At 36.8% G+C, this 13,735-nt stretch overlaps 1 protein-coding gene across 1 annotated transcript in view; it reads right to left on the bottom strand.

The window, feature by feature from the left end:
* LOC121357760 overlaps positions 1 to 13,735 on the bottom strand; it is a 116,373-nt gene that overhangs the window by 43,333 nt on the left and 59,305 nt on the right. Inside the window, exons 12-13 of the mRNA XM_041475348.1 lie at positions 10,108 to 10,269; positions 2,621 to 2,703 (exon numbers count right to left, since the gene is read on the bottom strand). Coding sequence (XP_041331282.1) covers positions 2,621 to 2,703; positions 10,108 to 10,269 — 245 coding nt within the window. The remainder of the gene's footprint in view (positions 1 to 2,620; positions 2,704 to 10,107; positions 10,270 to 13,735) is intronic.

The following is a 13,735-nucleotide window of genomic DNA, read 5'->3' on the forward strand; positions in this document are numbered from 1 at the left end:
CACAATGAGGTCATCATTTACCAGGCAAACATCTACGGGTGACTTCCATGATGATATCTATTAATACCTTCTCAGGCACAATACCAAACTCTGCAAAGAGTTTGCTAACATTTAGTGAACACAGAGGACAAGTGGATGGATGCATTGCTGCAGTCACATCAATTTACACTTTGCTAATTAGGAAAACTACAAAGTTTTTTTCTTTCTGGTTTGGTTTGGTTTTTTTTTTTTTTTTTTTTTTTACTGTGTAAACCATTTTGCTTTAAAAGGTGAATTTGCATTCTGAATCTTGGATTACATGGATCTTATGCATGTTTTGAACTTCAGCCACATGACTGCTCAAATCTATACCCTATAAGTCAAAGTCTCAGAATTGGTAGTGTGTGCAAGGTACCTTGTTTGCACTGATATTTTCTCCATTAAACTATTCCTGTGCAAAGTAGATGTAAAGACATTAGTTAAGACATAAATCCCAAAGGTGTTAAAGAGCATTATGAGTTAATTTCTCTGAGACCGTGTTTGCTCGTGTGAGGTACAAAAAGCAGAAACTCAGTCAGTGGCATGAGGTTGGCATTATAACGACAGAATATGTTTTACTTCTCTCAGAAGTCACTGACTGTGAGCATTCTCTCTTTTATTGCTACCATTCAATATCTTAATACATGCAGTGGTTTGCACACTCATTGCAACAAAAGCTGAATTGTTGCTAATGCCCATCACTCAGAATACACTTAGAGGGAGACCATTTGCAGCTCTTTAGCATAGATGAATTTGGGGGTAGGGAGGGCTAAGCAGAGAAATCTATATTCCCTAAAAAGTTGAAGTCAGACTCAAAGAGCTTTCTCATTCCTCTTGCTATTAAAATAAAATAAAATAAAATAAAATAAAATAAAATAAAATAAAAATAAAATAATCTGTTTACAGAAAGAAAAGCAACTGCTGAGGAGAATAAAGCACTACATTAATTTATGTCTTTTTCTTTAAGTATGTTCTTTGCATTAGTTTGTCATTGTTTCCTATATACAATTTTTAGGCAAAGTTATTTTAGAAGATGCTATCCAGAGATACAATTAGGCCCAAATTATATAAAATAGGCCCTAAATCTTGAACATGCTAAAACAAGGCTCTTTCTGAACATTAGGATTCACTCATCCCATTAAAAAATGAGGGGCTCTCACAACCTCTGAAAGGAGATTTCACATGCTCACATTTCTTTTGTGCAGAAGGATTCTCATAAGAGGCTCAGTTCAGAAATCTATTCAAACATGTCAATAACTGTAAGCTTGTGAGTCATTTCAGTGAGACTGAAGGGACTAGACAGTGCTGAATTGCCCATGGGTTTATGCACCTCACTGAAACCAGGTCACTTTAATGTGGCTTTGAGAGCCACCCACAACTGAGGTTCCTGTAAGACTATGGCATTTTGTTCAAAGGCATTGTGCTATTATGGGATTGTAGGAAATGAATTTCACCCTGCCACTCCCCATGGGTTGGGCTGGGTTGCTTTGCCCATTACACCCACTCCATCGGTCCTTAAGTCATCCCTCCTCTAGATATAAGGCTAAACACACTCACACATGCACACCTCAGTCTGCAGCTAAATTGATATGAAACTCTGTTTTCTTCAAGTTACGCTTATCTTCCTGAAGAAATAAATCACTTGGAAACTTAGACATTAAAAGCAAGTGAATGGCCAATCTGGTCAATCTGGTTTTGCTCACAAATGTAGACCCTCACTCTACTAAAGTTAAAAGTTATAATCCCCAGCTGTTGAGTATTTGTGCTACACTGCACAAGTTTTTGGGTACTCCGAGTACTGTGGTGATTGTTTCCTATGGGCAATTAAAAGCATTAAAAATACTTCAGAGTGTATCTAGTACAGGGTGAGACAAATTACCAGCATGATTAACTTGAATGCTCATGGTTGCAGTTCATTCACTACAGCCATACTGATTTAAGGATAGAAATGGAGCAACAGTTATTGATAAAAAATCGCAACTATCACTGGAAAAATACCTAATTTAATAATAAAGTGCAGGGAGAAGCAATTTTCAGGAATACAAATTCTTCTTTGTAACTTGGTTCTCAGGATCTACATTAAATCTGAAAGTTTCAGTAGCATCTCACCCTGAAAGTGTTATCATGTTGCAGATAAAATTCCATGTTAACTTGTACTGAGGACACAATATTTGTTCACAAATTAATGATGTCCTTGGCCAGGATACTACAAATACATATACTACAATTTTCTGATGGTCTTCTGCACAAGCACAGGAGAGCTTGAAGCTTATGGATGCATATGACACATGTCTCATGTTTACACATTATTGAAATTATATCATCCTGCACCTTGATCAAGCTTTTGTTGTTTGATTGCTTGGTGGGCTTTCCTACTCCTCCTTTGAAGTTTCATTGCTGAAGAGATTAAATATACAGGAGACAGCAATACACCAGGTCATGTGAAGCCTTATTGTGGCTATTAAAAAATTCACAGGGATAGATTAAAGAAACACAACAACCAGAGCAAGCAAGACCACAAATCATTCTCAAATGGCACAAGCTCCAGTGGCTTCTTTGTGAGCTTTGAGGGAGATGGTGGTGTTCATATCAAGACCAGTACCTTGTGATGTTTTTCTTGGACTTTCTTCAGCCAATACGAGCCACAGTGCTTGTCTGTATTGTCATGGCAATCTTGGTAATCCTCTGTAAGGAAAAAAAAAAAAAAAAAAAAAAAAACCACAAAACCAAATATAAATTATTCTTATATTTGTGCGCAAGGTAAACCTCTGGAAAGGAAGCAGCTGGGTTTTGGTCCCTCTCCCAGCAAGACGCTGACTAACTTCAGGCTGATCGTTTTTCCCCCTCCATCTGAGTTATAAAATAGGTGGCTATTTCTCTCCTACATTCTGAAAGTGTTAGTATGATAAATGCAGAAAAGGCTTCAGATGCTGTGGTGTGGGAAATAACAACTGCACAGATGAAAAACAAGTGGAAAATTAGAAATAAAGAAATAATAGACACAAGAAGAGTGACATGGGAGGGTATTTTAAATACCCTGGGAAGTGTCCTTCAGAAGACAGAAGGAGGTTAATTTTCTATAGGGGCATAGTTGCGTTTCAAGAATGAGGCACAGGGACATGAAGTACTTGAATAAATTTTTCTTGGAAAACAAAAGTCAAGTGTCCCTCAAGCTCCCGAAAAGCAGTGACCTGTGGTATGAACAAAAATGTACTCCCACATCATAGTAAGCAGTGGTGTGGCAAAAATAGAGGTCTGTATTGCACATTTTAATGTATGGCACGTGGAGAACAAGCCAAAAACACACTTAACAATTATTTCAATTTTTTTCTTTTTAAGTTATTTTGAGTTCCACACAGTAAAAGACAGTCAAATGTATTTAAAATCACAGTACAGGAAGAATCTGCTCTTAGGTCTTACAGTGGTTGATACACAATATATGCACATGCAATGTCACAGTTTTAATTCTGTGCTTCTGTACACACCTATGGATATATTTCTTACTTTCGACATATATATACACTCATGTACAGGTGTATCTGTGTTGAGGAATGAAGAATTTACAGATATTTACGTCATCTGGGGTGAAAGAGACCTACTGAAATCAGCAAGACAGCTTAAAATACAGCTGCTGGGTATGTCACGTGTGTGCACACATGCAGTATAACCTGTTCAAGCTGTCTCTACATATTTTGTATATGGGATACCTGTATGGACCCATAAAGACACATTAAAATATAAATATACCTTTGTAAAGACGGTTCCTGTGGTTTTCTTTGTTTAATTTTTCTTCTTTCTTTTTTTTTTTCCCCACAAAAATGGGTTTCCAAACAGCCTTGCTGAAATGATGAATACTTTAACAATGTTTTTGGAGTCAAATGAATAAAGCAGTAATTATCTTGGCAAAAAAAAAAAAAAAAAGGGCAATAAAAAGAATAAAGAAAACAATAATATTCTACATTTAAGAAATGGGAGGGAGAAGGAACTCAAGTCTGTTATTTAATCATGACATGCTCTTTTTATATTTTATTTGTAAGGCTCTGAATGATCTTTTCTTTGTATACCAGTGAGCTCATTACTTTAATTCCTCATAGATTTCTCTGAACAGTTTTTGCTAAGTAAAAACACAATGTAATTCTTCAATGGCTGTAACAGTAAGAAGCCACTCAAATTAAAGATCAATAAAAAGTACAGAAAAAATCTGTATGAAAATAAATAAATAAAAGAGGAGATGGGAAATGCCTGCAATTAGACAGGATGAAAAATCTGAAAAGAAATTAAATTTAGTTGTAATACATTTCCCATTCTTTTCTTCATGAAAATTACTACTGAAGTGGGGTTTTTTTCTGTAATTTAAATGTTAAGCTGCCAGATGTGTGTCTCATGCTTGAAGAGTTGAAGCTTTGCATTATTTAGCATATTAAGATTCACAGAATTTAAAAAAGGGCTCCTTTATTGCCTGGAGGTTCTAATTAAGTAAACCTTAGCCTGGTACATTTAAAACTTGCAATACAAGAGATTTTACTTCCTTTTTTTTCTCAGTAGCCAAATCTCATCAATATAATAAATATGGAAAATACTTAAGATGATACAATTTTTCTTTGGCTTGAGGAATTAAACCTATCTATTATTTTAAGAAGTTTTTAATAGAGGCCAGCAATCAGAAAGACATTTAAAGACTCCAGTCTACTTTTTAATCATAGGAGTTGCTCCTACTTAGTGGTTGGGGGGAAGGGAATGTGTCCTATAAAACTGAGCTGTGTAGAAATTTTCTTCCACATGCAAAAACAAAGCAGTTCTCAGAGAGAAACGAGAACCACACCATTCTTTATTATTTAATTGTGTTTTATGTTTTTATAACTTTTTATAATTGACCACAGAATCCTAATAAAGCGTTAATTAGCTGCACTATCAGCAATTTCTCTATTGAAAGAGTTGGGACTGCTGAATCAGAAACTGTAATAGCATAGAAATTCCTTTGACATGGAGTGCCCATAAATCATGCCTTAAATACAGTTATTTTTGCCATTTTAGAAAATGTCAAAGGTGTCAACTTTGTTCAGATATAACACTTAGCAGTGACTATTTTAGTAAATTGACTCAAAACACATTTTGTTCCCTGACAGGGGAACATAATATCATTCATGATAAAAATGAACAATTTGAGGAGAAGAAAACAGCACCAAGAAAGAATGATCAAAGGCAGGTATCATAGCTGTGACAAAGGCACAGTGGCAGATGTAGACTCTAATAGGTTTATTTGGAAGTCAAGAAACATCTGCATAAAAGCAGGAAAATATGATTATACCACAGCATGGAAAAGACAATAAGATTCTTAACCCAAAGTTATAAATCTGTGATCAGCTATTAATAACAAGTCCAGCAAAATAGTTTAATAGTCTACATTCATATAAGACAAAGAGGAAAAATAGGGTGGCATTTTTTCCCACCATTGTGGAACAGGTATGACAAGACTAATGTCTGGAATTGGAAAATCGTGGTGATATGAAGGTTATTTGCAGACCTTGACAATGCTGACAGCAGTTATTTTTGGATCACATTAAGTCCTAACCAAATAGTTTAGATACCACACGGATCATGCCTGATAAGGGATACAAAGAAAGCGTTACCAGTGCAAAATCCCTGAGCTCTTCTGGGACCTAAGTTTTTAAAATACCATGGAAAGAAGTTGGAAACCAAACCATTATTACTACTCTGTTACCTTTCTCCACATCAGCCTTCTTAAGGCAATAGCAGAGCATAATAAAATGGCCTGTAAAATCACCATTTAGAGGGTGTCTTACTGCTTTCTAACCCTTGGAGAATAAAACTTACTCATTTTTTACCCTCTGCCTTCAGCCTGGAAGTCACCATCTTTGGTTATGTCTTCTGTAACAAGAACTGTAGTGCAACGGGAGTGAACCTGTAGAATGAAACCAAGGTTTGGGGGCACACCACTGAACAGTGAGGACCCCACTCTGTGTTGAAGATTTCATGTAAAACCAGCTTTTTAGTCTGGCCTTGATGGCCCATTAATACCTGATATGTACATTTAAAGTATATCCCTTTGCTCAGCTTCACCCTAAATGCATATAGGGCTGATACTGCGAAATATTTATTATTTATGTATGAGAGGCATGGGGAGTCTAAATGATTTTTTTTAAAATATGAGCAAAAAGAAATTTCACAGCTAGAAAATTACCTTACACAAGTTTTGTGGTAACTACTTCTGATTTATATGGGGCCAAAGAAGAGAAGAAAAGTGCAGTCCCCTTCTGATAGCTACAACCTCTCTTTAAGTCAGTAGGAAAGGGTTTTAGAGTGGTACAATCCAAGAGTGGAACACAAGACAAAGAAATCACCACAGCAGAGACAGAAAATAAGATGAAAAGCCTATTTACACTCCCTTCCTAGTAATGCACTAGTCTATGGCAAATCAAATAGCATGGCAAGAGATGGAAAATTGAAGAGTTCAGATTGTGAGGATTTCAGAACCATGAGCAGAATCTGAATTTGATCCTAATTGGAAAAATCAATGCAATCCTTTATGCAGTCCTGCTCAGAGAAGGAAAAAACCAGCACAGAAAGAAGTTTCAGTCGTATGAGGCTCTGCCTCTGGGGCCCTACCTCTATTAAAAAATGAGGCACAAGCCACCTTCATTTTAAAATATCACTTTGTTTCCTTTAAAGTGGCACCCATGAAGAATTACCAATGAGAATAGCCTTTTTTTGTTTTTGTGTTTGTTTGTTTGTTTGTTTAGGTAATTATTTTTGTATCTGTATACAAATTTTATGTAGAAGCAAACAGCACCTCAGTAGGGAAAGAACATCATTGCAGTATATGGAGAAATATCACAATGAGGATTCACTGGTTTTCATAAAATTGTTTCTGAAATGCTTGTGAGTGTAAATACAATCCTCTCAATGAAACAATTTCTCACTTATATAAACACATTTTAACAAATGTAAAGCCTCCTCTCCAAAGGCAATGATAAAATTAGAGCGAAGCTGGTTTTGTGTTTGGTATTTTGATATTGAAGGAACATCTTAATAAATTCTGAATACAGTTTGGAGTGTTCTGCTACTGTAATAAGCCCCTTGGTTAGCCTGATGCCATCTTTGCTTAGATGTTATTCTGAAGCTTTACTCTGACAGAAATGTCTTTTGATGTCACAAAAGGACAAAATTCACGTCCCAACATTTCTCCACAAATGCAGGAAGGGTGTTGAATTTGAAATCTTAAATATGAACAATATTGAACATCTTATTTTCAATATTTAGTTTGTTTTAGAAGATAGTCATCAAACAAGAGATTCCTTCTGAGGTACAAGATCTGAAAACAGGAGCTAAAACTTTACCCTGGGTATGCCCTAGAAAGGTGATAGAATAGAGAGCTGAAGGAATCACAGAGGTTCTGTCAAATCCCAAAAATGAGCAGAATGCTAGTTGTAACAGTTTGACTAAGACTGACGATATTTATGAAAAATATTTCATGTATTTCCAGGGGTTTTACTTGTGGTGCATGCCTAACTGAGGGCTTTGAAAAAATAAATTAAGTTTCATATGAGAGAAAGGCTGGGGATAAGGTGCCTGCTGGGATGAGTATTGGTGGAGAAAAAAATGCAGGCACTGTTGAAGCTTCAAATTAAACTTCCAGTACAGTACAAATCCTAGTTTATATGTCATCCTGCAGAAAGTATCTGGGGATTTCAAAATGAAGCTTTTTTCTCTCCATCATTCTGAGTGCAGATAATGAGTTTAGTGGTGGCACTACTGGCAGTGTTCCATCACAGAAAACCTATACTTTAGTGACATGACTTTTGAAACAGTTTTTCATTAAAATAATACGCAATAGATGCAGTACCAGAAACTAAGCTCATCAAGAAAAATTTCTGCTGTCTCATGAATAAAAATAAGCAAAAAATTTTTTCACCTAATTCAAAGTGCATGTATATTTTGGAGATCATCTTGTATTGTTTTTGAACTCAGATTTTTTTTTTTATTTTTTTTATTTTTTTTTAGTCCTGAATCAATTATAGCATTATCTCATAAATATACTTAGTCAGATCTGATGATGATGCAAAATAATGCTCTTTGAACCCTGCTTTGTTAAAGGCTGTGGTAATTCAGTACTTTCCAAATCAGGCCACTTCTGTAACTGCATCATTTCAGGGTATATCTAAGAGGCTGTCTTGAACTGAAAATGTGGGTTCTAAAATGCTGTGTTTGCCACTGGGTCTCTGCCAAACTCCACATAAATATTTTGAACAACAATTCAACATGCTACTTTTAGATTTAGATAAACATTAGTGATAGGAAGAGGGGAGAAGGAATACCTGTCTACCTGCACAACTAATAATTGGGTTTTGAGACACACTCCAAAGGTGGAAATATCCAAATGTTGGCAAGGAAAAAAAATCAGAAAAAAAAATTAAAAGCTGACAAAAACAAATGTCAAACACCACAAAACATTATTTTAAAACCCTTTTGTTCATGTAGGTTACTTATGTTTTTACTGTTTTGAGTATTTTACAACTAATGTTGGGCAAATTAACAAAATAAATTTCAAAGTAGATTCTACTAATGTAGAAGTTAAACAAAATTTCTAAGCTAGGTCTCTGTTCATATTCTCAGAAGAACCAAAATCTAGGAAAGACAAGTTAGGTGTTGATCTTATCAGGACATGTAATGAGAACCCCTGAAAGACTGAAAATTATTATTACTTTTTTTCTGTAATATGCTTAACATTTTGTCACAAACACCCCTTTAACAAAAAATGACACCAACTCTGTATTCTACTTCTCACTCATCTATGAGGGTCAGCGTCCATGTTCAGCATTTATGAATCCTGACTCGGCAATGCCATACTGGCTTCTACCTCTATTTGTGCCCACTTAACATGTGATATTCAGCATGTGCACCTTCAATAGCAGATACATAGCTCTAGCTTCCTGGAAAGTAAACAGAGAAAGATGGCTCCAAAGAAATTGTTTTTGAATGACATTTCATGGATTGTTGTGAAAGGGAAGCTGGCATTGGCCCCAAACTAACATTCATCCAAAATTCTGCTTCATCATTTCAGGGAGCCTATGGACTTGAAGAAGATAACAAGCTACTGTTTACACAGATAAGAGGTAGCTGTCAGACCTCAGGTAGCTCTCTCTTACCTAATATTTCACAGTTCAGTGTCTAACCATGACCTATTACAGCTTCCTGGTACAGAAGGAAAATCACCCTCTCCCTTCAAAAGGTGTGATTAATTTATTCCCACTTGCACTTTCATCTCCTCACACTGGCCTAGGCTATGAGGTGGGAGTAGATATCCAGATATCTTTGGTACCTTCCAATCCCTGCCCCATGGTAAATCTGCCTCTGGCCATCACAGTGGTCTTTAAGTTTAGGAGAAGACCTAGAGATTATATTACTCAATTCTCAGATAAATACATTTTAACTGGGACTTCAAAACAAAACAAAAAACAAACAAACAAAAAATCCTGAAAACTACCAATAAAAAAAATAAACAAATAAACAAAATCAAGAGAACAAGAAAACACCATAGCAACTTGCCAGTCTTTGCCTTCGGAAGAAATCCCATGCCCCAGAAGCAAATGTTACCTGATATAAATACAGACAGGCACTTTTATGTAATTTAGCACAACTAACAAAGGATACTGCTATTAATGTGCTGCAGGAAGAAAAAAGTACTTCTCAAGCACCTAACAGCAACATGTTGTGATCCGTGGATATAAATGACCAAATAAAATGAAAGGATGTAAAAATGTCACGGAAACACCAGCCGTAATCTAATGTTGTCAGTGCACTGCACACACACCTTGTAATTACTAACACATTTGGCCTACAAATATGTTTTAGACAGGGGACTCCACTGCTTCTGTACCTTTTTGCCTAAGCTGCTTTTGATCCCTAACAATTGATTTAAACTCTTCCATCACTTCCTTTGCCTAGTGAAATAATGATGAGATGATATCACAGGGTGAGGGGGAAGGCAAATGGGGGTATTTACACACATGCCAGGCAGATCTACTTGCAAACTTTCAGTAAATTAAGTAACGCAATAAAAGTCCTAACCTGCTGGAAGCATTTTAAACTCTTCTCTTTTCCTCACAGCTTCTTCTGACACACACGCTTCTCCTCCCTTCGCAGCATTAAACTGCTTTTCCACTTCCTTTACAACAGTGGGAATACTTCCCTTATGGGTGTCAGGATCTTTCGGGGAGGTCAGAGGTTGCCCTGCAGAGGAAATGACAAGCTGTGAAATGTAAAAGAACAATTCCTTCCACATGTTTCCTTGCTCCAGGAGCAGTAAGGGGTTGTCGGCTAGCATCACGATGGGATGGGCCAGGCCTTTGTCTTAGCAGTCCTGTCAAAACTAATTTACAATTAAAGACCTGTGTAACTGTTTAAAGCTTTACAACCCTGGCGAGTTTCAAGGACTGCTGAAGCCAAGTGGTACAAACCAACCCTGTTATTAAAAGCCAGGCAGACAGACAGAAGGAAGATAGACCAAAAATATACTCTAAACTGTACAGTAACAAGAAAAATTGTACACCTTAAAATTGTCTCACTCTATAATATTTATTTATGTTATAAGCTCATAGTATGAGAACTTAAGACATTTCAGTGGTTCTAACTTTTCTTCTGGTTGATGCATAGGGCACAGGAGCCACATGCACTGCTGTAAGACAGCAAAGATTGTAAGGGGAAGGAAAAAATAAAGTGCAAGGAAAAATGAGATGTTTGTTCATTGTAAAAAAAAAAAAAAAAAAATTAGTGTCCTTAAAACCATTCCCAAACAGCTGCATTTTTTTTTTCTTCTTGCTCCCATAGTAGAGCAGGGGCGAATAAGAGACAAGCAGATATTCTGGAAAGAAGATTTTAGACTCAAAAAATCTGCAAGTAGCTGTTTAGTCCAACACAAAACAGCTGAGGTAGATGAAATCTTTCTGTGTGACAAATCTACTCAGCAAAGCAATAGCAACAAACATTTCTACTAGCCCAGACACTGGGAGCAATGTATTCATGCTAATGCAACACTCTACCAGTTCTATTACAGCAAGATCATCCTGGTGCTGGGACCTAACAGCCTGGCTACCTTTGAACAGTTTCCCTCAAAATCTTGTCTGATAACACCTCTCCCCCAGCACAGTCAGGCTAAGTAAAACTCCTTTCTTGATTTCATACTCCAGAGCTTGGGAAAACTACTGCTTAAAAAAAAAAATGTACAATCAGTCATGACTCTTTAGGTTCACCAAAAATACACAAAATTTAGCGCTAAAAAATAGAAAAGTACTACTTCAGTATCCTAATCCTCAGTGACTATTCCACCTTCTACCTTATAAGCACACTTTTTGGGTCTTGAGTGCACATCAGTTTGTGCTGGTACAGTGCCAACCACAGCTTCAGGACTTCAAAATGGCCAACCTTAAAGTGGTATGAATGTCAACTGCAACGAAAAAGGTTTCCCTTTGGCTCTAAAAACTACAGTGGATAACATCATCCCTAGCTTTTCACTTGCCTGTTTTATCTGATGACAAGTTCAGATGGGCACAAAATGGTGTTTGTGTGTCAAGTCAGATCAACAGCACAGCTGCAAAAGAAAGCATTTGGATGAAGGTACCCAACAAATGTGGAGCAACACTTTCCAAATGAGCTGGTGTTTGACCTAAAAGTGTTTGAGCTGTAGAACTAATATATGAGTGCTGTCCATCAACTTTTCTGAGGATGAACGGAGTGCCAATTCCAAAAAATACTGTTATGCTGACATTTTGCACATGTGAATCCCCTCTTCCTGTGGATGCTAAAGTCAAAAGGGGTCTTGTTGGATTTCACTGGGAGAACGTTTTCTTGGTGGATTTGTATATTTAGTGTCTATATGGAGACTCACAGTTCAAAGTTGTCATCCATTTTAGAAGCCCTTGTTACTTACATCCAAGCCTACCAAGGCAACATTCCTGGTAGTTGCATCAAATTGTCTTACCTAAGCTCCTTCTACTAGACCTGTTACCACCTTTCACACAACAGTAGATAATGAATTCTACTCAGAAATTGCCATTTATTCTCTGACAGGGACTGTTGATCCTGTAAAAGGCAACAGATAAACAGCAGAATACTTTCCTAAGAAAAGTAAAGGATGGTGGTGGCAAAAGCAGAAGCTGTCTTCTGCCATGAACCTCTTAGATAATACCACTTCAAAAGAATGGAGAGAAGGTATGGTTTGGACTAAGATACACGCCAGATCTGATAATGTGCATCTTTGATCTGCAAAGGAGGTAGAATGGGAGGCATTATGCTGCATTTCCCTGCACTGTGCTCTAGACCAGAGAGCAGGGAAGAGCTTTTCCTCGCCCTACGTGGAGCTGTGGCTTAAAAGAATAATGTAGCCTGGAGTTAATGGAAATAAAATGAAGGTTCTGTTTTAAACTTCTAAAACCAAGACAAACTTGAAGTGAAGGCTAAAACACCATCTCCTAACCTGCTTTATTTTGCTTATATGTTGCAGTACCACATATGGTACTGATATACATGATCACTCACTATTTAGACTACTACAGTAGAGTGAGTTACAGAGCACCCGTCTTCATTTAGACTGTTCTAGCTTTCTCTGGTTTGTGTCTCAACCTTAATGTCACTCTAACAGAGTTTTCCCCTCCCCACCCCAGTTTTTGGTGGTTTAACAGATATAATACTGTATTTATAGGACATATCAATGTGCGACAGCTTGCCACAGACCATAAACACTTTTTTCTGCTGGAAATGTTGAAGTTGTGATTTTTACCACGTGATCTCCAGTTCTCTAAGGTTTGTTCCTTTAATTGTAAATAGCCAGAAAGTCATCAAGCTAGCATTTAATAAACTTTTAATTTGAAAAGGATTACCACATGTTGTGTTTGTTTACCCATTATTAAATCTCTTAGCAACATATCACCAGCAGAAACAACATACTGTAGCACTGCATAGATACATTAAAAAACAAACCCATGGGGGATATTGGCAGCTAATAATATCTTTAAAGAATGTTCCAAGAAAAAGAAATAAATATAAGCAATATCAAAAAATGCTCCTAAAAGTTTTGTTTGTGCAGATCTTTCTGGCAGGAAAATTATAGCTCTTCCGTGATCGCCTTATCAGCAAATTTCAGAGGTCTACATGCAAAACAGAACATACACCAATGGTCTTTCTCAGTTCTTAAAAACCTGTATTTCTTGACTTTTCAAAGTGAGCATCACAAGTTTTTCTGAGTGTTTCCAGAAAGCATGACCTGTTTAGCTACACCCTCTGTGTGCAGCTCCAAATGCATGTGAAGATTGATGGTAGGACCAAACAAGTTTGATCCATTAAGAATTTGTCCACAGTTCTTCACCGTGGATAAGTGTTGCCTGCAATTCTACTTGCTAGTAGAAACCTTTCTACTGCTATTCATGGTTTGCTGCATATAAAAGCAACTTAGCAGATATGTAGAAGATATATGACAACAAAAAACTTTAATCCTCAGTATAGCGTATGCTTACACCTCCATGCTTCTCTTATCAGGGTGGTTATATAAAAGCCTTCTGATCACAGTGCAGTTGCTGCTTAGCCTAAAAGCATCTCAGGACAAACCTCATTTTCTTTATCTCTTAAATCACCACTAACTGTCTGAAAAATACTTCTCCTGGACTCTTTTCAAGTTATGCTTCCAAGCTGAGCTGCCCATTTA

The sequence above is a fragment of the Pyrgilauda ruficollis genome, unplaced genomic scaffold (genome assembly GCF_017590135.1).
Source record: "Pyrgilauda ruficollis isolate IOZ18807 unplaced genomic scaffold, ASM1759013v1 scaffold35, whole genome shotgun sequence".
In the NCBI taxonomy this organism is placed as follows: Eukaryota; Metazoa; Chordata; class Aves; order Passeriformes; family Passeridae; genus Pyrgilauda; species Pyrgilauda ruficollis.